Source organism: Pieris napi, chromosome 21 (genome assembly GCF_905475465.1).
Source record: "Pieris napi chromosome 21, ilPieNapi1.2, whole genome shotgun sequence".
Taxonomy (NCBI): domain Eukaryota; kingdom Metazoa; phylum Arthropoda; class Insecta; order Lepidoptera; family Pieridae; genus Pieris; species Pieris napi.
Genome location: NC_062254.1, coordinates 1,836,955 through 1,862,769, shown reverse-complemented (window position 1 = coordinate 1,862,769; position 25,815 = coordinate 1,836,955). Strand labels below are relative to the sequence as shown.

General features: G+C 33.1%; 1 protein-coding gene across 1 annotated transcript in view; it reads left to right on the top strand.

Annotated features, from left to right (window-relative positions):
* The first annotated feature begins 1,141 nt into the window (after positions 1–1,141).
* Positions 1,142–25,815, top strand: part of LOC125060511 (elongation of very long chain fatty acids protein 6) — a 45,402-nt gene continuing 20,728 nt past the window's right edge. The window contains exons 1-2 of the mRNA XM_047665474.1: positions 1,142–1,637; positions 21,915–22,052. Coding sequence (XP_047521430.1) covers positions 1,441–1,637; positions 21,915–22,052 — 335 coding nt within the window. The 5' untranslated portion in view covers positions 1,142–1,440. The remainder of the gene's footprint in view (positions 1,638–21,914; positions 22,053–25,815) is intronic.

Genomic DNA, 25,815 nt, shown 5'->3' with positions numbered 1-25,815 from the left:
AAATTTTGTAACTGTCTTGTAGCTTACTAGTTTACAAATAACCTTTTATTGATAATTTAAAAAAGTTATGTGCAAATGCGCTAAATAAAACAGTAAACACGGTAAAAAAAAACATTTTATTTTTCTAATCTAGTTACGCATTGACCATAGAGTAAGAACAATTTATTCTGTTTGTTGAATGTCAAGGTGACACACACCCAAACTTGACAATAAATTGAAAACGTCAGTTTTCTGTGTGTCTAGACATGAGTTAGTTTTTTATGTATTTTGTAACGAATAAAAGTGATTAGAAGAAGACGATCGGTTAAACTCTAATAGAATGCTAACACTGCTTTAATAAATGACCACAGGGCTGCCAGATGTACGATTTAAATCGTACTTGTACGATTTTTTGTCATTTTTACTCATGTACGATCGCTAGACCAAGATCGTACAGACAATGTACGATTTTTCGGTACCTGGCAACATTTTGTAATGAAACGAATATATACTCCACCGGCAAGTATTATGTTCAAGGAATTTTCCAATAACCTAACATGCCTAGACCTTTTACTTCTAAAGACCCTTTTTTATATGAAGTTGTGTGCATTGTTACAAAACTTATTATTTTTCTCTTGTAAAGATTTGTATTGGAATAGTCAAAAACCTGTTTTTCTCATCAGTCTCTAGCTCTATGTGATTATATTATCCTCTTTTGATCTGCATATTGTCTTTAGTGTTTTTTATGTTACTTCAATACGCTTAAGCAAGAATGGGTAGTGAAAATGAAGAAGAGCGACCTGCGCCAGGTACTCCAAAAAAGAAATTAGCCAAAAGAGGAGAGCTTTCTACAACACAGGTCATAGAGGAACAAATACAGAGCACAGAAGTATCGTTCCGATCGGGAAAAATTTGATTTATTTAGGGCCCGGTAAAAACTAATTTAAAGCCAGGTGGACTGTTTGTGACGTTGAAATGTTTTCAGAATATGGAGTTTTAAAGTTACACTCTTCAAGGCAAAGGCAGCCACTCATTTTAAATAAACTTTTCACTTTTATGTTGTACGATCTTTTCTTTTCAAAATTTCCTTGGTGTACGATTTTTTTGTAGTTGGTGTACGATCATGCGTTTTTTTCACCTGGCAGCCCTGAATGACCATGACTTTCGGCCGGCATACGTTATAACAATAAAAGATCCAGCCGGTGACAAGAAGCGGATGACGGCGAAGTCTCGTCGCGTCAGATATCGCGAATATATAATCGACGTTTACTATACCGCCCTCACATTTCGATTTTCGAATTTATGTCGCGAAGGCGTTGCGCCCGTCCCGGTTGATGGTATAATCATACGTGATAAATAAATTATTATAAATAGTGGCTGGTATAGATATAATACCAACCACAATCCGTGTATCGGTGGACAGTTATTAATTTAAAGGCTGCACGTGGGAATTCTTGGAACATGGAGTATAAATCATCGATGACTTATAACCTAGATCTCTCACCGAACTACTCATACGTTTTCGACTTCGAAAATCATTTTATACCTCTGAGTTACCGAAAATGGATGATTGAGAATTGGACAAACGCGTTCTACTATGTCGGAATTTACATGGCGTTCATTTTTGGAGGTCAATATTACATGCAGAATCGACCGAGGTATGTATTTTTTGTTACTTCCGATATCTATTAATTATCTTGTTGTGGAGGCAATTTGTGCAGTTTCAGAGAGAGAGAGTCCTCAATTCTCATGATTTAAACGTGATGTCACGGTTATGTAAAGACACGTCAAATCGAAAGATAATACGAGTTATGACTAATATTCAGACTTCTTAGAATTTATAAAATAGTTGATTTACTTCAACATAATTTTCAAATAAAATACTACCAATTTTAACTAACATATATGTAAGGATTAATAGTTTATAAAGAGAGTAATATAATAAACTACTTTGGTTTTATGAGGCTGCATGATGTGTATTTATTATTCTTCTAAAAATGCCTAAACTTTCACTAAGCTGTAAGAAGTTCTTGTTGTTTAATAATTAAATATTCTGGTACAAGATTTTTAAGTTTAATACACTTAACCAGTAGTTATAAATAAAAGTAAATGTATTATGGCTTGATTTAAAGTTAACACAAAACATATACATGTAATAATAAATAAGATCGGTAAGAATAGCTATATTAAATATTTTAGAAAGTAAATTAAATTAAATTACCTGTTCAAAACAATTCATTAGCATAAAGTTTAATAGCAGTAATTCAAAAATTATTCTTAAAATCTTATGAACTATTAGAAAGTTACTATCAATGAGTAAATCGGGCTAGTTATTAAAATGTATTAAAATTCACTCTGGAATCTAGAAGTTATCTAAGATCCAAGACCATTTATAGTTGTAAAATTTGGCTGTATTTCCTCTTTGTATATCTACATTCTATGTGAATAACATAGCTATTATTGTGTCCAGGTAAATTTATTAATATAGTCTAATTGACAGTAAAACCTGAGTCTTGTTTTCATACATTTTTGATTTAGATGAGGTTTCCAAAATAAAAATATACATCATGTTGCCTACATGTAGTTTATATATACAAAGCTTTAGTTCTTTTATACCGAACTAACTCTAAAAATGTTTAATATCTGTATGTAATTTATAAATATCGTTGAGGATATAGGATTTGATGTTTCAGGCTCAATTTACTAATTAATAATAACTAATGAATCATAGGGTAATATTATTCAATATTATGGTTATGTTTATTTATGGTTTTCGCTGTTACAATGCAATATGAGTAAATTCAAGGGCCTAACAGTTGTAAACATGAAACATTGACTAGTTCACTTAGTACAAAAAACCCGTTCACTTGTTATTATATATATATTATTATTTACATTATAATTTGAGAATTTTTTGTATCTAAGAGAGAAAACTGGTTGAATAAATTACTTATATTATCTCTATTACAAGAATTAAAAAAAATCTATTCGTGTTCGAGTGTGGTGCTGTGCATAATTTATTGACTTATAATAATAATTTAATATTTATAGTATATGTAAATTACTTATACATAAATCCTTGACCACAAATAATCTGTGTAAATTTTTCATGAATAACTTTGTTTAAATAATAATTATGTTTTCTACCCAATATTGAAATATGTCTTAAGGCCGATTTACATTATCTTAGTGTTTAGGAAAGTGCTTTAGTACAACTTGAAAGGCAAGTTCTTTAGCGTAGCATTTACTAAAGCAAGTAGCGTTTACATGTTTCAACTAAAGTACTATCCTAAAGCACTCTCTTAAACACTAAGATAATGTAAATCGGCCTTGAAAGGTTAAAACTTAATGCAGAGCTCATTTACTGACGTAAATTTTGCATGTCAGAAAAATGTTACGAAAAATACTTGTTTTGAATTTAAATTAACTTTCTTTTTATTAACAGCTTCGTGACGATATAAAGGCTATCAATTGATAGTAAATCGAAAATGTCACGATTGGCGCACGAGCAGACACTCCTTGAAACTAATTCAAGTCAATGAATTTTTTCTTTTATCTTAATAGCCATATACATCTATTACATATCTGATAAGAAAGAAAGTATTAATTATTGTATTAGAAACAATATCTGCTAAACTGTAACAGTGAGTACATTGAAGTACTCCTTGCAAAAATGTTTATTTTTTGAAAGATTCATCAAGTTATCGAATCGAGTAATTCTAATATTTTAATAAAATCTATATATAAAAAATTATAATAAAATCGAATTTTCAACGTATTTTTATAGTCAAATGAAATTTGAACTTTATGCGCCGACGAATATTTAAATATTTAATATCGTATATTTAGTAAAAATATATGCAGAAATTGTATTAATTTGTAATTTTTTTGTCTGTAAACCTTGAATAATTTTCGTTTGAGATATTCTTATTAGAAGCGGAACCAGCTCCATTAATAGTCACTGCATCCGATCTGCAGTCTTACATAATTGAAAACGCGTGTTGCCAACTATGTACAATAACTAAAAATATTTCAATATATGATCTGGTTATAGATCGTAGTTTCGTCCATAAAGGACGAAATAGTATATAAAATGTTGTCCTAAATTAAGAAATAATAATCTTTTTTTGGTATCTTGAAATACTGTATGGCTTAGTCGACTTACAGAGGCACGATTTCTGTGTATTTTTCAATTTGTAGAGTCGTTTGAATAACAATTGAACTTAAGTTTAGTAACATATATTTTTTCATATTAAAACGAATTACATATTTATTAATTAAAGTGTACTCTACAAAAAGGTGTATGAATGTATTCATTCATTGCACGTGTGCAGTCAAAAACAATAGATTAGAAAGCCCCGAACCCGAACATTCATTTTGTATTTTATTGCAAAATATTTGATAGTCACAATTCTGACAACAGATGGCGCTGTGTTGAAAGTACCAACGTTTCACATAAGATTCAATTTAATGGCATAACCACCAAAAAATCATGGTGGTCCCCATGACTGGTGTTCTCCTACCGTTTCCCTTGAATAGTTTGCTACTATGTAATACATATAACAAAAACCTTAGCCACAGCAACGCTTGGCCGGTCTTCTAGTAGAGTATAAATATGTATTGTTATCAATACTTCGTAGGGAAATATCATTTTGTTCGAGTTGCAAAGTCATGCAAAGTTTAAGGGTTCAGCGGAATTGAATGGAATTTTTTTTCGAGATTCGAGTTATAGAGATTCCACTGTATATATATTGTATTTTTTATATATGTAATTGTTAGAACAGTTTAAAATCCGGTTAAACATAAAACGAGTTTAACTTGAATATTCACTGTCGTCACATGTTTTAATTAAATGTAGATTATATGTTATTATGAATTTATTACGCAGTTAGTTGGTTTAAAAGATGTTAATTTCATGAACGATGTCATTTTGTTGCTCATGGAACTTAATTAGATATAAATGTATGCTATTAAATTCGTACTCGTAGTTGAGTAATTTTTCACTATGAGAACGAATTAAGTTCGGTGGTGGTTGATGTATGTTCAGATATATAATGTTAAATTAAATACTTTTATGAAGCTGGGTAATAAATGGCTTTAATTGTTTCAAACATGAGCTTTAGACTAATATAACATTAGGGGTAGTGGGTTTGCGACGCTGGATTAACAAAAAACTAACTTCTAAATGTAAGTGACACTTATAACGAGAATGTTAAATTACAATTTATGAGTGTGGTAAAAACTATTGACTCATATTGGCTTCAAGCGTGCGATATTGTTTACGCTTTTAATTATTAACTAAACTAACTAAAATATATATATGTAACTCAACTAATAAATATGTTACATAACACAGTTATTAAAATACCTAAACTTTTCAACCCGACATCCTCACACACAAAGCAATTAACGCTTAATAATCCAAGATATCAAATTTCGGGTTTTTGTATTGTGTATAAGGTTTCTGAACCGTTTCAACGTCAAAATGGAACTGATATAAGTAGCAAATTAAAAGGAAAGAATATCAAAAACTTTTCATTAAAAAAATATCAAAATAGTTCATAGAGACACCTGTCGATGATTAGGTAAACTAAAGTGTGAATGTCAACTATCCTACTTTTACTCTATTAAATGATTACTCGTTACCATGCCACAGCGTGTTTTACTTATAAAAGTTTTGTCACGTTATCAGGTAAAATGTATCTCAAGGTCAAAGGCATTGAATGCTAGGCTCACTGAAACTCAGTTGTCACACAGCAGACACGATTTCGTGACGTGTAATTTTATAAATTTGACTAGCTGACCGGGCAAACGTCGTTTTGCCATGTATATCTTTTATAATAAAAATAGGGGTTGATCGTAGAGGGGTGAAAATTAGGGGTTGTATGTATTTTTTAATGCTGTATCATAAAAATATTAAAATTAAAAATTTTGTCTAAAAAATAAAAAATAAAAATTAGGGGTGGACTACCCCTAACATTTAGGGGGATGAAAAATAGATGTTGGCCGATTCTCATAGATACCGGATAAGCACAAAAAATTTCATCAAAATCGGTCAAGCCGTTTCGGAGGAGTATGGCAACGAAAACTGTGACACGAGAATTTTATATATTAGATTGTCAATATATTAGTATTTTAGTTTAGACCACTGGCCTTATTGTTCCTACTGTGAACAGCGGTTGTCGTGTTAATTCGGACGTATCCAGCCGTCCTTGGTCTATCGAACTCGATTTTTTTTAATTAGTACCATCAGTACAGATAGTGCAACCCACGAAGACGCGCCCCACTATTCCTCCTAACCGTTTTTAGTATGTGTGCAAGCTTCTGTCAATGTGTTATCGGTACACACGCACACCAATGTAGGGATGTGAAAAAATAATCGATTATGGATTTAATCGATTTTTGTGTATGATTTTAATATTGAAAATAATCGATTAATAATCGATTCTTTTTATAATTGAAAATCAATCATGGTCGATTTTTCATTTGCTACCTCCCGACATTAGGTCTGGTATTTTATAACCCGGACCTCGAACTATTAGGGATATTCGATATACTTCGATGTTTACAATGCGATACATCGGATAGATGCGATGCTTTGAAGATGTATTGATATACTTGATGCATTGATGTTTTTTTTATAGAGTTGGATGATAAAACCAGTTAATTTCACGAAAACTCAAGTTTGAATTAAACACTATAATTTATAAGTAAAACAAAAAGAATTTTATTCAGCAGCACAAGGTTACGTACAGTAAAAAAGACAACAAAATACTGCTATATGCTACTGAAAAGGCATACACTCAGCATCTATCAAATTTCACCTAAAATCTATCAAAACGAGATTAGGTTCATTTTAATTTTGATTATTCTAAAACTTTAATTTGTGTTTATAATTACTGTTGTGTTTATTTTGCAATTAATTCAAAATGAGAAAATCGATTAATAATTATTCGATTTTTCATGCGAAAAAAAACAAATGATTAATTAAAAATCGATTTTTTATGCAAACCTACTGCAATGAATAGCTGACGGTACGCAACTGCCCTGCGATTCTGTAACTCACTTTTCGAACTCACACAGCGGTTTTCGCATCGGCGGTCGCTCTCAAATCAGTCGTGAAGCAGTCATTTTATGATTTGGCATTCTGAAAAGTTGGAAGCTTGTAGTTTGTTTATCAGAATGCCAAATCATAAAATGACTGCTTCACGACTGATTTGAGAGCGACCGCCGATGCGAAAACCGCTGTGTGAGTTCGAAAAGTGAGTTACAGAATCACAAGGCTGATTACTGACGCTCGGACAAACTCCCCGCACCCCGCGATCCCCTCAACCAAAAATTGGTGGGGCGCGTCATCGTGAATTGAGTGAAACCAAAACATATCTATAGTCAGAGGATAGATTCCACCTTTTTGGATCTCTTGTTGTGAGTATGAGTGTAAGAGATCTCGCGATTGGGGAATATTAACACGTAATGGAAACGTGTGTTTTGTATTTGGATATCCGGTTATTATGAAACAAGTTAAACCAGATTAAGATTTCCTTAGTAAATTACCTATTGTAACTAATATTTTTAATGCGATAGTATTGAATTGCAACTGATTTTTATGAGAGTATAGACTATTTAGAGCAGTGTTGGCCTAGTGGCTTCAGCGTGCGACTCTCATCGAGGTCGTAGGTTCGATCCGCGGCTGTGCATCAATGGACTTTCTTTCTATGTGCGCATTTAACGTCCGCTCGAATGGTGAAGGAAGCTTGCCTTAGACCCAAAAAGTCGACGGCGTGTGTTGACTTGCCTATAATATTAAAAAATGATCATGAAACAGATACAGAAATCTGAGGCCCAGACCTAAAAAGGTAGCGCCACTGATTTTACTTATATTGTATAGAGTTTTATTTTTTTATATTTAATTTAAAAGAAGGCTGTGACATAAGCATGTCAGTAGTATCACATATCGAATAAACAATTTTTTAAAACCAAATTAATTTTTCGACTTAGCGCTGAGTTCGATTCAATACTGACGGAGTACAGAAGTAATATATAACGCATATAAATAAAATTCTTTTTTGTAAGATTTTAACAGTTGAAATGAACATATGACTAGCAACACAAAAGCAACTTCCGGATAGCAATTGACAACCAGTGCGGCAAAAACGCGCGAAATGAAATGAATTTTGTCAGATAATAAAGTATTTACAATATTAGCTCTTATTCTAATGATAATGATAGCACCAGCTCCTCATCTGCTTGCCAAGTCTCTTCTTCTCATCACCTTTCTGAATATGTCGTCCTATCGCTTATGTGGACACCAATCTGTTAGATTACTGGACTATTACTTCTTACTAACTCTTATAATTTGTCCACTGCCTTTTTCTCAAATATTTCTTTGAAATGTTGTTCCTATTAGAATATTGATATTCAGTTTCAAGTATAAGAAAGGTCTGTTATTTCTTATTCGTTTTATAATATAACATATTGGAAGTATAAAATCTTAATTCATAGATAATAAACAAAACATCAGCAGGAAATGTCAGATATAAAAGAGGTCTTATACACGGATATATTTCGCGGAAAGATGCAACCACGTGACGATGTTTTCCGTCTCGAAGTGTCAATATTTACACTTTATAAGTGTTGAATAGGATATAATGTAATTAAATTTAAATGCGAATCGATGTGTGTCATGGTAGCGATACCTTTTCAATAAGGACAAAATACATTTATGATTTTTTCTAGATTTCAACTTTAATGAGAAGCGTTTTAATTCGAATTATTTTCTAATGGTTTAAATTTATATTAAAATGTATTAAGTGAATGCAGATTGCAAGTGCTATGAATGTGAGAACGATGAAAAGTGAATGGTATTCAAACTTTCACCGTTCTAAAAAGTTTTTGTTTGATGTCAAAATTTTAAACAATTTTTTATAAATTGTCTCTGTACAAAGATACAATTTAATATTACGATCGAGCTATAGACTAACTTAAGTCTTAAGTAATTTAAAACTTATCTATTTACTAAAAAGATTATTTAACATAAGAAAGTTTCCAATAACACTCCCTACAGCAAAAAGAAAAAGTCGCGTGATGTCGCTATTGGAAGTTTCAGAAGCTCTAGCTCGTTCAAGTATTACGTAAAGAGTTTTGGGAGAAGGGGGGGTCCTTTTGTAAAACGTTACGATGCGGGGCGGGGATTGAATTACGCGTTATTGTTAATATTATTTTCGACTTACACCACATAATAGTAACTAAAGAGACACAAGGTGGTCACGAAATGTTTTACTATACTTGAGTACTGAAAAACGTTACGGCGAGTTACATGGGGGGGGGGGGGTCAATAATCTCCAAAAATTGCGTTACGTAATACTTGAACGCTCCCGACTCTGTTGTGAAGTATTAACAATAGAACAATGAATATTATGAAAAAATTGTATTTTGTTGGATTGATATAAATTTATATAGACGGAATTAGTATGCTAATTTAATTTATTTAAACCTCATCGTGTAACCGAATAAATTCTCATAATTATGTTTAACAATGTGTCGTAAAGAAAAAAAAAATGTATACTATTTTATTTAATTTCTGTATTATCTTAATAAATTCGTTGTCTCATACTATGTAAACTGCATAAGTCATAATAAACTTGACATGTGGGCTGATACTGATAGGTTATCATATCGTACTTTCTGGTTTATCTCACTAAGTTGGGGAATGTTTTATCAAGATAAATAAATAGGTCGTGTGCGAAAGGTATCATTTTATTACATATCAAAATATTTAATTTGTGGTGCAGTGGCTAGTGGTATAGGCGTGCGAGTCAGTCCTGGAGGTTAGGTTTGCTCCGGCTGTGCACCAATGGATTTTTATATATGCGCATTTAACACTCGTACGGTGAAGGTTAACATCGCTTGAAAAGGGGGATGACCTGCCGAAAAGTCCATGGCGTGTGTCAGACTGATCACCTATAGGCGTATTTGAAAATATTACTTAACATATACAGAAATCTAATATCAATTTTACCCTAAACATAATATCATTTTTTTTGTCACTTGCTGTCCACGATTGCTGAAAACTCGAAATATCCAGTTTTTAATTAATAAAACGACTTAAAAACATTTTATTTTTGACTAAGAATTTTTGTCCGAAAGCGATGCTGATTTTGTACCATATTAGCAAGCAACATAGTAACAAAAACGTATAATTTAAATAAATTAAAGTTGCGATCATTTTCTTGTTTAATCGAACAAATGTTTAATCGAACAAAAAATTATGTTATAAGTACCAACATATGTTTTCCTCGAAGTTTTCAACGATTAACAATTATTATTTCGAAGATTTATAACTATTAACTTAATGAACTAAACTTAGTTTTTTTTTCTTATTTCAAGTTATTCTTTCTACTTATGAATTAATGTTATTCGTGTTGTGCTACAAAAAATTGGACAAAGCTCTATTTTGTTTTAAAGTTATTGATAGATTTCTCTTATATATGAAATAAAAGTATATTTTTCAATTCAAGGTTCATTTACCCTATGTTTATCAATCTTAATATATATGAATTACGTGTCACGTTGTTTGTCAGCTATGGACTCCTAAACTACTGAACCGATTTCAATCAAATTTGCACACCGTGTGCAGTTTGATCTAACTTAAAAGATAGGACCTTACATCTCAATTTATACCCGCAATATTATTTTATTGCGAATTATTTGTTAATTATTTGATAGTCACAATTGTAACAGATGGCGCTGTGTTGAAAGTACCAACGTTTCACATAAGCTACAATTTAATGGCATTACCACCAAAAAAGCATGGTGGTCCCCATGACTGGTGTTCTCCTACCGTTTCCCTTGAATACTACTATGTAATATAACAAAAACTTTAGCTACAGCAACGCGTGGCCGGTCTGCTAGTATTATATAATATTCCAGCATTAGAATATTAGAAGCTAAATTAATATAACAAAAAGCAATAAAACTTACCTTAAAATATAATAACTAAAATATATTATTAAAATGAGTTCCTTTCCTTGAGGTCCCGAAGATACTGGCAGCGTTCCCCCTTTGAATAGCTAGACTAATTCTTTGTCCGAGGTAGCTGCCAGCTCTTCGGTCTCCTGTGATGTAGACTAACCTTTTTGCTATTTCCTTAAAATTTTCATTTCATTTTTCATTCAACACTTCCAAAAATAGGCTTCCAATCCACAATAATGCGATTGGAGAAATAGTATATCGACATTTTTTATATAAGGAGAGAAAACGGGCAGGAAGCCTGATGTTAAGTGATACTACCGCCCATGGACACTCACGTTGCCACACGTTGGAGTTGGATTGGCTCGCAAGTGTGTTGCCGGCTTTTTATGTATTGGTACACTCTCTTGAAGGACCCTAAATCGTCAAACCTTACCGAACTTTCTGAATGGGAAGTACCTTTTTTCTTGAGGGTCTCAAGATTGGGCACTCATGGCTGTGTACCGAACACTTTAATTAAAACGGTATTAATATGCAAAAGTATGGTAATGTCAAATTTGTCGTTTTAACCTTGTTTTATGAGTGTCAAAACTGAAATCTCGTCTCATATCTTATCATTATAAGCATCATTATAGTAATATAGTTTGATAAATACAATCTCGACTTGAAGATAACGTGTATTTGTACTTTCGCCATTCTCTAATTTTGATCGAAATTCAGTTTTTAATATATTTTTTCAATAAAATATTATAACTAGTGGCGCTGGTTATCATTTGTTTTTTCTGGGAAAGTGATCCGCTTCTATGCCAGACGCCGTCGACTTTTTAGTTCTAAGGCAGTGTTTCCCAACGTGGAAATCGCCCCACAGGGGAGCAATTTTATTTTAAAAGGGGCTAGTTGAAAATTTATTTAGGTTATTTGTAGTTTGAATTTCAGTTGTTTATTATGTTTTTAAAATTTACTTAATGTGTTTCGTTAATAATTTCCTAGTAATTTCTTCCTACATTTTTTCCCTCAGATTTCTGTATCTCTTCCGTGATCATTTCTAATAGGCAAGTAGGTGATCAACCTTCTGTACCTATCGCTGTTGACTTTTTGGGTCTAAGGCATGCCGGTTTTCCTACGATGTTTTTCGTACGAGCATGTGTTAAAAGTGCACATAGACAGAAACTCAATTGGTGCACAGGCGGGGATCGAACCTACCACCCCAGGGATGAGAGTCGTTGTTGCTTTTTGGAAATTAATATAGCCGATGTTAGTCAGGAATCCAAAACTGGTCCAGCTCTTAATTTTATTCGATTCGATATAGATTGATGTTAATTTATATCTAAAATGTTGATTGATGATTTCAAAACATCTTATCAATAATATGTTTACTGATTTATTATTTAGTTATTACAGAATATCTGTCATATAATTAATATGTTGATAAAAGTAATGAATTTGACCTTAACATTGTATGTGCCGATGAATGATATGGATCATTAGCTGTGAAAATAACTTTTGACAGATTTAATAAATAAAAACATTTTTTTTTTCTTTTTATAAAATATTGTTAATTCATTTCAGACCATTTTGGAGTCTATAATTCTTTATTGATTGAGTTATACAAATAGGAAAATAACGCGATTTCCTGTAATTATTTTTATCCTTATTTAACTAGATTAAATACAAATAATTTGCATAATAACCACACGCAGAGCGCATGCGCTCGCGCGTACAGAAAACGTTAAAATGATAACGATATTACCATGACGTCAATATATTTTTAAGGGTTTCTAGAATATTCTTGATATTATTTAAATGATTGTAATTAACAGCTTACGTCAAAGTAATGGTTTTTTTCCAAACAAGTTGTTGAAGCTGACTTATAGGCCAGTCATTATAGACATTCGAAATCGAAAATTTGATAATAATTCCAAAAGTTTTCAAACTTCGGTCAAGTGAATGGTACATTGGGACGACAATAAATCTCATTTTGCAACCTTGTCCGCAGTCCGGAACATTGTTAAAATTGCAATTAAATTAATTTTTGCTGTATGGTCGTGAAAAAAATTCCAAAAGTTCTGCAAACTTGGGGAAGTTTTCGATATAATATTTCATATCACGTATAAAATTTGCAACCAACCTAAGTGTACGGAACATTTTTTGTTATTTATTTTATTTTCGATATATCTGTCAAATTTGCAGAACTTTTGGAACGTTTTCCTTCAGTTTAATAAAGAAAAACATTAATTTTTAATAACAAAAAATGTTCCGTACACTTAGGTTGGTTGCAAATTTTATACGTGATATGAAATATTATATCGAAAACTTCCCCAAGTTTGCAGAACTTTTGGAATTTTTTTCACGACCAAAACTTATTTTTAACAATGTTCCGGACCGCAGAGCAGGTTGCAAAATTTTATAGTTTGTTTTAATACCACTCCCGACCTTACATCAAAATTTGAAAACTTTTGTAATTATTATGAATTAATTGTCTTGACTGACTGGTCTATTAGTTGATTTCGTAGTTTAAGGTTCAATTTGATTCGAAATTCGTAATTTCTCGTTTATATGTGACATACATTTAATGTTGATTGTTGATGCGGTAACGGAAAATCCGATGTTTTTCACAAAAGCCGGTTTAGCACGCGGTCGGTTGATCAAACAACTTAAATAAACGATGTATATGTCGCAGCCAACTAGCTTGATGAGCCGTTCAATTAGTAGCCTTTTAAGTAAACAGCAACGTTTAACTAGCGGCCTGATATTCAGCCAGTTGATCAAACAGCTAGGCAAATGACATGGATCGATGACGTTTCATTACTTGCCTAGCCTGTTGACTGTTTATTTAAATTAAGTTTCACTTTCTGCCACTCTGAAAATCGAAACGAAACTCTTCAAACTGTCAATATGGCGTCGGCAAACCACAACCTTGATGGTTTTTTCCAAAGTTTAATGAAAAACAAGTATAACGGAAGAGTGTAGTGACAATAATAATGTGAATTTGTCTGTTGTCGCAAGCAATTTACTTTTTAAAGAAATATTTTGTTATGACAGATATTTGACTTTTTTTATTTTTGCCACATGGTCACTCTATCGTACGAATGGCCTAAACATTAGCATGCCAGTTTATTAACTGTTGTTACAAACGCTACGGCTAAATATCTTTCAGGCCGCTAGTAAAACGGCGCTGTTTAGTTAAAAGGCTAGGCTGTTTCCGGCTTAGTTGGCTGCGACATATTACATATCTTTGTACAAGCAAAGCTCCGTCCGTCACTAAGTGAGTGATTGAGGTGTTAAATGCTCCAAGTTGCAGCCAGATTAAATAGGCCAAAAACGGTGTATGACACTTATATTTATTTCTCTACATAATTCTCCATGACCAATGAAAACAAGGTCTTATTACGAATTTAAAAAATAATAGCTTAATATGATGATCATCGTTTATATAAATAACTAATTAACACCTTATTTATTCTCTTAACACAAGGCCAGTCAGTTTAAATGTAGTTATTTAATATCTTTAGTTCACTTTGAAGTGATTTATAATTCAAAACAATTCTATAATGGGTTCATAAAAACTGCTTAAAAAACTAAATGTTACCTGAGCTTTAGTGCCGTACTTTTGAATATATATTGACACTAGCTTACCGGGCAAACGTCGTTTTGCCATGTACATATATCATTTATAATAAAAAAATAGGGGTTGATCGTAGAGGGGTGAAAGTTAGGGGTTGTATGTATTTTTTAATGCTGTATCATAAAAAAATAGAAATTAAAAATTTTGTCTAAAAAAAAAAATTAGGGGTGGACTACTCCTAACATTTAGGGGGATGAAAAATAGATGTTAGCCGATTCTCATAGATACCGGATAAGCACAAAAAATTTCATCAAAATCGGTCAAGCCGTTTCGGAGGAGTATGGCAACGAAAGCTGTGACACGAGAATTTAATATATTAGATTATTTAGTCAGGCCACTGTCTGACACTGCTGTTGAATGACACATTAAAGTTAAAAAATAGAACACAAGAACAGAGTGTCTTCCCTTTAATAGAGACTGTAAAGAGTGTTATTTATTTATGCACACTAACGAAACACATACAAACACTTACAGAGAACGCACCTCGTACAAATAACACAATACATGTATCAATGTGCACTAGAGGCATGTGCATTTAGAGGGAAACATTACAATGATAAAAAAAATATACAATGAAAATAAAAGACAATACAAATATGCAATTTAATATATTTCTACTTTGCATTCGCTATTATTGGTGACGGATCAACAGTGGCTGTGCCACAGCATCTTACGCCTGAAGACATGGAGACTGCTTCGCATGTTTTCAATGCGTCGTTTGTTGCAGATAGAGATCTTTTTAGACACTTGTTAAATATCCTTATTAGTAAATTTGGTTAGACTTATTAGTGTTAAGTTAGGCTAGATCGTAATGTTCCTTGATGTCTCAATATAAGATATTTAAAAAATCGTGTGTGTACATATGTACACGCGTTAGAAGTTATACCTACTACTTTGGCGAAACAAGATAAAAATGTTTTTAAATGTTATCCTTCCCCTTATTCTACGTGTGTAGAAAAAAACGACACTTACAATACACAAAAAAATACTCTCATTTTTTTCCCTAACGCGCCAAAAGAAGTATAACTTCAAAAAAACTAGAATGTTCACTATAGCTAACTTCAGGGTGTCGGTTTTTTTGTGACGGTGTGCGCGCGCATCGTAACAAATTACTCTCTTCATTTTTCCCTAACGCGCCAAGAAGTATAAAAAATCAGCTAAAAAAAAGTCAAAGTATGTTATGTAAATATCTCCGAAGTTAAAAAAGGTTTTTGTCCGGCTCCGGTCCGGCTGTAGAAATTCCAAATGAAAATTCAATTATATAAAAAAATCAATTTTGATTGCCCTCATAAAACACTGATGGCCTTTCGACCTAGACATTCTGACTCTGTTATGACATTACTATCTGACATCAGTGTTGTGCATGCCGGTGATCATATGTTCTGTTATGAGGACAAAGGTCAATCTCATTTCAAAAATATGATGACACGTGATATTGTAGGGATCGGTCATCGACGCACGTGAGACATCCTCAAAGTTTTTGTGAACTTATATTCAAATTTCGAATGTTTAGGCACTTACGGCCGCTTTCTATACTCGATCTATAATCTAAAATTATTTCCAATACAGACTTCGCAAATTTAGATCGATAAATGTCAAAATTCGATCTGTCGAATTCAAATATATTTTACAAAAACGATCCATAGATCTGTTGTTGAAAAGTATTTAATGAGAAATGGATTGAAATCAAAATACTCTCTAGTAGTCAAAATTGGATTGGGATTGAGTATAGAAAGCGGCCGTTAGTAAACATCGTGTTATGTGGATGTCTACGTTCTTAGCTTAACGCTGTTTTAGTCTGTTTTAGTATTTAAAAAGATTAAAAGAGTCTGGGTCCACACCAAGGTTCCTCGTTTTTTAATATATTGTTTAAAGTCCTAAATCTCCCAGGTTGGCGTAGAAAATCAGCCTGATCGTTCCTGGGCAGCTCTCTTAATTAACCTCCAGGTCAGCTTCCTTCGCCTCTGCAATGATGCTTCGTTGCCATGTTCGGCGGCCACGTTTCATTTTGCCTTTTTATAGACTTGTCAAATGGCACGTCATTGAATAACTGCCATAGATGATTATATGATATTATATGATAGAGATTATGTCGGGCCAGCATACTCCAAGGATTTGACTATTTGGTGTTGTTGAGTGGTGGCTCCTATTTTAGACTACCATATCTCTATATATGTGTATTAGTGAAGTTTAAGAAGTAGGACTACACAGCGAGTCCACACTGTGCATTTACCAATTAAAAATATTACTATTTCTAAGACCAAAAATGCTATTATTTTTTTCATTCTTAGTACAAAATCAACATATCATACATACACATATCGTACATATCAACATAGTTGAACATTTGCAACATTGAATTATGAATAATAATCAACCGATCTTCTCCTACATTTTACACGTGGAGTTAACCAGTTATTTTGTTGTTTATCAAACAAATGTTGTACGCGGTTAGTTGATTGTAAGGTATGTACTTGGATGAAAAGTGGATCATGTACGATAATCAGGAGCGCTCCTCGCAATGGCTGAACCCAGCCGAACCAGCCAAATCGTGCCCCATGCGAAAATTGACTCCGAAAAGTTACTGTGTGTGTGAGCGTTTGCTGTACTAGTGCCGGGTTCGTTCACTTTCTTAAATCTGGCCAAACGATTACGGCAGATGTTTATTGTCAACTGCAAACCATGATGGAAAGCTAGCTGCTGACCAAGGCTGGTCAATCGCTCTGGGCCACTGCTGCTTCACAACAACCCTAGACCACACACATGTAAAGACTGCTACCAAATTAGAGGAGCTTCAATTGGAATGTCTAAGACATCGAGCGTACTCCCCGGACCTTGATTACCATTTTTTTTTCGATATTTTAATAACTTGGAAAAGTCGAAACCGCCTTCAAAGATTTTATCGATTCCTGTCTAAATGGTTTTTTTAGTTAAGGGTTCAATGAACTACCTATGAGATAGCAAAATGCATAGATAGCAATGGTACATACTTTGATTAATTAAATATAGGTATTCTATTTAAAAAATATACTTTTTCTTCCTCCCATAATAATAATAATAGCCTTTATTCAGATACATTTATAAACACTCCACTCAAACATTCCATTTTAATTCTCTTCTAGTGTATGTGTGCCCTTTTTTGGCAAAGGCCTCCTCCAAATCCCGCCATTCCTCTCTGCACTGTGCCACCTGGTGTTTCTTAAATGTGGTCTCTATCCACCTTCTAAGTTGTTTCCCTCTTTCGTTTTCTGTACCTTGGGCACCAGTTAAGTAGTTTTTTGCTTCACTTTTCTGTTCCTCTTGCCATGTGCCCCGCTCATTTATTACCTTAGTTTATTTATTGTTATCGTAACATCTCTTACCTTAGTTATTTTTCTTAACGCTGTATTCTTTATTTTGTCTCTTCTTTTTTCTTCCCTATCATACATCGTTCCATCGCTCTCTCACACACCTGTAGCTCTGTATGCAATGTTCAATGTCCTTTAATGTTCTTCTCGTACAAAACGCCAATTTCAAATGTAAGGTCATTACGTATAAGCGCGGTTTTTGTATCATAGACATGCCGTATTACTCACTATGTTTTTGTCTCAAGCACATGCGCACAAAGTCCACTGGCCAGTGGCCAATGACCGCAGCAACTCATTGGTAAGTGACGAAGGCGTTTTTATTAAATTTAGCCTGGCTAAAACCATGAAGCATCCTCTTAACCTTCTCTAAGATATTTTCTCAACGAAGCGTCAACCAAGTAAGACTTCTGCCTAACTAGGGCAAATTTTTGATTAGTATTATTTAATGATATATAGCCACAGAAAATAGATAGACACAGATAAAAGATTACTGTATGGAAAGGCCCAAGGGGAAGGAGAAGAGGGGCCCCAAAATGGATAGAAGAAATAGAAGCGGTAGCAGGAAGCGAACGGAGAACGAAAGCCATAGACAGAGTCAGTTGGAAAAAGCTAGAGGAGACCTTTACCCGTGAAGGGGTTCCGATCGACGGTACTGAAGGAAGCTAGGATATAGGACTACAAGCAAAATAAAAATAATGTATAAAATGTAAAAAAATTCTGCTGTATATTAGAATTTTTTTTGTCATTATTGTAAATTATACGGACTTTATTATTAATAATTATATAGAAGTCAGTTATTATATAGAAAATCAGCTTCGCAATCGACGCATAAATTGCCAAACTAACGTTCATTGACCCTTTCCACTTGAAGGCCTCATCTCTGATTGTACTGTTATATATCGTGAACATATTTGATTGCAAAGAATATGTTTCTAAAATCTCTTTATAGTTTGAAAAGACGTTGACTGTAACTTACTTTAAGAGTGTATTGTGTTTTAATTACGAATTTATTGCCCTTTTCTAAGTATCCGAGCAACCAAGTCTTGTATAAAATGCGTCATTCTAAAGTGTTTAAACTAGCCTAATGAAGCTAATAAACAGTTCCGGTCTTATAAAACGTGGACTAGGATTGTACGGTCTTTTACGACTATTCTTGTACATACATAGTACAAACACGGTATATTTGTATGAAAACTCATTATGGAGTATAATTTTGTGTCCATTTCTGGTCCGTTTGTATGACAAGTAGATACTAGGCGGTTATAAAACTAGCTGACCCGGCGAACTTCGTACCGCCGAACAGTCGATGGATGTCGTGTTACACATTTGAGGGAGCGTTCAAGTATTACGTAACGCAATTTTTGGAGATTATTGACCCCCCCACCCCCATGTAACTCGCCGTAACGTTATTCAGTACCCAAGTACAGTGCTGTACCCAAGTATAGTAAAACGTTTCGTGACCACCTAGTGACTCTTCAGTTTAACTATTATGTGGTGTAATTCGAAAATAATATTAACAATAACGTGTAATTCAATCCCCGCCTCGCATCGTAACGTTTTACAAAATGACACCCCTCTCCCAAAATTCGTTACGTAATACTTGAACGCTCCCTTAGCTGAGCTTAATTTATGGTTTATGGATGTAATACAATGAATACTAACTATATAATACTACTTTATTAATACTAATAATGACAATCAATATATCAATCTCATCTATCCTTTTTGTATACTAACATTATTCTATATTTAAAGAAATCTCATATTATCTGAATATTGCGGATATATTTTGTCGATACGAAATTTAAATACGTTATTTAATGTGAGGGTAGTTTGCCTTACCGACGAAATGAACATTAAATGTTTGACAGTTAGAACCATAAATATTTTGTATTAGTTTTTTTTTTAATTTTTAAACAAACAATAACCATTTCAATTGGTCCAGCCATTCTCGACTTATAAATGTTCGCACAAATCTGACATTTGTTTTATATATGAAAAAGATTTATTGATATAATAAGGTCAATATTAATATTTGTATAACATGATACAAACGATGGACGTGATAATAAGTGATGTAAATAAATTCGTGAATAAGTAAATTGAACTTTAAATTTAAATAAAACAGGATACTAAGCGACAAATAAATTTAATAATACATTGTTCTGATATAATAACGGTGTTAAATTATTCATTGTTTTGTAATTTCAGTATGGTTTAAAACAGTGCTTCTCAACATTTTTTGTGACCTACCTTCGCCTTTCTAAAATTTTTATGCCCCCTATGTAACATACATATTTTTTAATATCTAAAATTGAATTGCTCATTTAAGAAACTGTATTGGTAGGTAGGAAGAAATTATTAGGATTTTTTTTAATGAAACAGTAAGTAATTTTTTAAAACCTAATGAAAAAATTGAAGTTCCAAATAATTTTGATAAATTTTCCAAAAGCCCCATAGAATAACTATCAAATTCCCCCCTGGGGCGTGGGCCCCACGTTAGGTATACACTGGTATAAAATATATTTTATTTATTATTGAATATTTAATCAATTGTTAAGAGAGAATTTGCGGAGCTCTGTACAAATAGGTAAACATCGTTATACAAATGACGCTAACGCTTAATTGATATTTGTGTGTCAAGTTATGAAATGTATTGTGTGTATGTATATGAAAGAAAAATATAATTATCTCCGATTTCTTTATTAATTATTTTATTAACGAGTAATAAATACTAGATTAAGGGTACGAAATTAAACACACCATTAATTACTTGGTTCACTATAATTAACTTCTTTCACTTCACTGATTTTACATAAAGAGTATCACAAGTTATACGAATAATGCCCATGCGCATGAGCCACAACTTGTTTTATATTCTGTTCCCTACTCCATCTCGAACATCCCACTTCGGGCGGATGTTCGATGTCAATTCGTAAACAACAGAACTAGTTAAATGACCAACTATGGAACATGCGCGCTTATGGCAAGATTCTTAAGAATATTTCATAAAAATGTTTAGTATTTAATTAAATAAATGATAGATGATACCCAGGAGCCAATAGAGGCATTCGCAAACCTTTGCCTCCTGTTAGCGTAACTAATAGCTCACAAATCTTGATATATAGTCAAAGTCTAAATCATTTATTCATATAGGTAACACAATAATAATACAATTTACATTTACTGCCAGTTCTAAAAGCGAGGGCTTAGAACGGAAAAGAAGAACTGGCAATATACTACTAAGAATACTTCCGGAACTATATTTACTTCGTAATACACATATTTTTGATTGTATGAGATGTAACTAGAGAGGCGCCATAGACACTAAACAAATAAATTCTGTGCCAACGTTTCGAGTAGTACACAGTTCCATTGAGATGTATGTAAGGATTCAATCAATAGAGATGATACATAAATATTAGTTATAAATCTAGTTAGAATAGTTTTAAAGTTAATAAAGGCGAGGTCAATTCTGTGGTCTAGTATTATTACGGAAATGTTCTGTGTTTTCCTCCACTGACAGCAATTATGCAAATATGTAGTGTTAACACGTTTTTCTTATCATAATGTGTGTATTTATTACTGTGTAGGCTACACTATAATGTTTCGGCAGTGTTGGCCTAGTGGCTTCAGTGTGCGACTCTCATCTCTGAGATCGTAGGTTCCATCCCCGACTGACTTTCTTTCATGTGCACATTTAACATTCGCACGAACGGTGAAGGAAAACATCGTGACGTTACCGGCTTGCCTTAGACCCACAAAGTCGACGGCGTGTGTTAGGTACAGGAGGCTGATCACCTACTTGCCTATTAGATCGACAAATACCTAAATATAATACTTTTTAGGTTGTAGCGCCACTAATTTATTTTTATTTAAAAATAGTAGTGATTCCGGCGCTTGTTTCTTAATGAAAAAACTATCTAGCGATTATCTTTTTAAATCCAAGCAAAAATATTGCGGGTATTCAAATATATTTTTACATAATGTTTCAGGTTTGAACTTCGACGCACGTTAATAGTATGGAACACCGGGCTGGCGTTGTTCAGCATAATGGGGGCGTGCCGGACCTTCCCAGAGTTCTTTCATGCACTCAAGAATCATGGGTTGTACCACTCTATTTGTGTACCAAGGTAAGTCACATGTTTTTTAAAACTTTTGCGCTTGTGTCCAGCAGCCCTACCTTCTTAAACCTGACGAATGCATCCACCTTCGCCAAGAGGCATAGGTAACGTCATGACTGCCATAACTCCACCGGGTTAAGAGACGTGCGTAAGAACTGATCCCTTGGCGTCGCGTAGAGATGTGGGATCTCTCTGCATCTTCTGCCGCATTTTCCATGGTGTGTGTTCAGAGGAGTTGCTCGGACTAATACGTGCAGCTGAGTTTCACCATCGGTAGCAAGGCAGAATACAAAATACCATCCGTATTACCTTGACGTCCGTCGTTCCACGACTGAGCGATTCTTAAGGCAATTTCTGCCGCGCACCACAACTATGTGGAACCAGCTGCCCACTGAAGTATTTCCGAACCAATTCGACTTAGGGTCCTTCAAGAACATAGCGTACCAATACTTAAAAGGCTGGCAGCGCGCTTGCGAGCCTTCTGGCTGTGCGAGTGTCCATGGGCGGCGGTATCACTTAATATCAGGTGAGCCTCCTGCCCGTCTGCCTCCTGTAACTAAAAAAGTAGCTGACTCGGTCTTTCTTTCTCTTCGTCTTTAAGGAAGATTATTACAGCCCTGATATTTTTTTTCTATGGCATCAAGCTTAAAGACCTAAGTGGGTTGGCCTGTAGCTAAAGTTCAGTAGAACACGCTTAATACGATATCTCGAATAATACGCCATTTTATGCCAGATTCTGCTACTTAGAACATGTTTAATATCATTAACATCTTGTTTAATACGCCTTATACGTCAAAAATACGTATTTATTACCTCCTCTGTCATTAATTATAAACGTAATTATAATTACACTATGTATTACATGTAAATTATAATGTATATAATCAACATATACGAAATTCGAATATAATATGTGGTACGTCTTATTTAATTAATAAATGAAAAACCTATAAAATATTTTTTTCAAGAAAAGAGCGTACCAATTCTTAAGGCCGGCAACGCACTTGCGAGCCTTCAAGCAATGTGAGTGTCCATGGGCGGCGGTAACATTAGGTGAACCGTTTGTCATTTTTCGCAAAACTATCTTATGTATTGACACGATATCACGCGTTTTTGTTGTGATTTTTTCTGCCACTTATCGTCTATATTATTAGCAGAATCGACTGTTTTTTGATTAAAATCATGCTAACGTCAACGATTTCGAAGTGTTGAATATTCAAATCGAGTACAAGATGTCGTCAAATCTATACTAATTTTAATAAGAGGAATTATTTGCGTGTTATGAATAAACTCTAAAACTATTGGATTTAAAATATTATTTCAAATTTCACATTACGCAAAGGCTATATATATATTAAAAATATATAAAATATAGCTATGAAGCTGAAGCTAGTATGATTGTAATATATTAATTTTTATGCATCACATATGTTAAAATGAAGACAATCAGATACTTAAAATATGTTATTGTGTGGAAATGACATGAGAACTTTAAGAACTTAGAAGGCGCAACGCTAACAATGTAACTTTCTCAATTGCCTCGTGTTAAATAATGTATATTATAGATAGATAAAATCAATATACGTAATTAAATTTATAATGAATTACTTAATATTATGACTGACGTGGGACTGATCTTAAATTAAATTATAATGATGTGAACTTTTTATTATTAGATTGAATTTTTTTCCATGTGTCCTTTATTAGTTTGTTTTTTGTTCCTGTTTAGTTTCTTTTTCTCAACAACATTTTTTTAATGTAATTGAATACTTTATTTTTTTCTTTTCTCACAGTGGTTGCCTGGAAGATATCGCTCGAAAGCGATAAGGCAGCCAGTTGCTCTCCTTTTTATTTAATTATGTCAATTGTACTATATTAATGTATATGCAACGAAGGGTTAATAAATAAATAAATAATTTATTTATTACGCAAATAAAGTACTTCCGTACTTATTTCCATAAATACGGAAAAACTTCCCGTTTAAAATTTTGAACTCGCTTTCGCTTATACAACAATAACATTTTAAATGCATTAAAAAATTTAAACTTGCTACGACTGGTTTATCTTAAATTATATAATACAGGTTCAGTGGACATAATTACTAGTTGTAACCGGTCGCAAAAAGCAAGATTCAAGACGAATCGACGAAAACTTAACTGTCCGTTTTTTCTTATTACTACGTAATGGTTTTAACTTTGAAATGATAGGTTCATATACAGTACTAGCGGATCCGACAGAGGTTGTCCTGTACACAAGTTTTACATACAATAAAATATCTAATAATGTAAATCATTCTTGACTTCACTTGAACACACAAAAATTTCATTAAAATCTGTCCCGCCGTTTAGGAGTTTAATTACGAACACGTGCCCAGAAGATTTATATATATACTAATACAATAGAAAACTTATTAATATAAAAATTGAACTAAAAACATATCTATTATAAACAAAAAAAAACCTAAACCTATTTATTACTAATTTTAAATCATGCAATTCATTTGGATGCAACTAAATATATCTGTCTCTCTGCAATATTATTCAGGGTGCGCAAGACATGAATAAATAGACATAGACATAGACAATTGCGAATACCACGCCGAGTGTGATTATTTGGCACACGCAACCCCAATCTCTCCAACATTTTCGCATTGTATACTACCTCTAAGGACCATAAATAAGGATAATGCGATAGTAAGGTCCCTCCTGTATCTAACTTGTTGTAACCTACCATACCCAAGACAAAATTGGGTACATAACTGGGTATATACAAAATATATTTAAAATAAATTAACATGAGGTATAATGTTGGGTACATTAAAGGATAGCAGGAATTTACAGTCTGTTATACAGGTATCGTGTAAATTTATTATGAAAAAGGACACATTTGACCAGTTAAAAGCAATACAGGCCTCTTTCCCATCCGAGTCTATGAATAAATGAGTCGATCCTGGCCAAATTTAGCGGTTTAAAAAGTAGAAGAGCAGTTTTGGTTTAGATTTTTCTTCCTATATATAGAACTTGCTAGCGCTAAATCACCTGCATCATGAGCACAACCCACACATACACCTTCACTTTTACACCAACACACAACACAGCCAAATTAGATATTACTTAGTTAAATGTATTTAATATTTTTTATTGAATTTCCTTTCGTAAATACTTAAATATTTTCTTTTTTATAATTATTTTTTGTGATATATAATTTATATTAGCTCTAGGATTACGAAATAAATAAGGTGTGAGCGCTACACTGGAAAATTATTAAAATGTTTATATGCAGTCACCTCTACCTACCAATTATTCTAAATCTACACAATCCATATATATATAAGGGAACAATTAACACGCAATGTAGTAATGGTGAAATCGGGTTGGGTTGTCTTACATACCTGAACAAAACTGGTACTAGAGAAGAAGGTACTAGAGAAGGGACGTTAAAAGTACCCATGATTGACGGGCATGCATGGAATGGCATGGAGTGGATGAAGCGAGAGAGGTATATCAGGTACGGTGAAGGAAAATATCGTGAGGAAACCGACATGTCTTAGATCCAAAAAGTCGACGGAAGGCAATGGAGGCTGATCACCTACTTGCCTATTAGATTTAAAAATGATCAAGAAACAGATTCAGAAATCTGAGGCCAAAACCTAAGGACGTTGTAGCGCCACTGATTTATTTAATTTAATAATATAAATAAACTTAAACGCAATTTAATTCTTGCTATGGAGTGATTTGTATGAGTATGATAATTTTAATTGCATAAATAATTT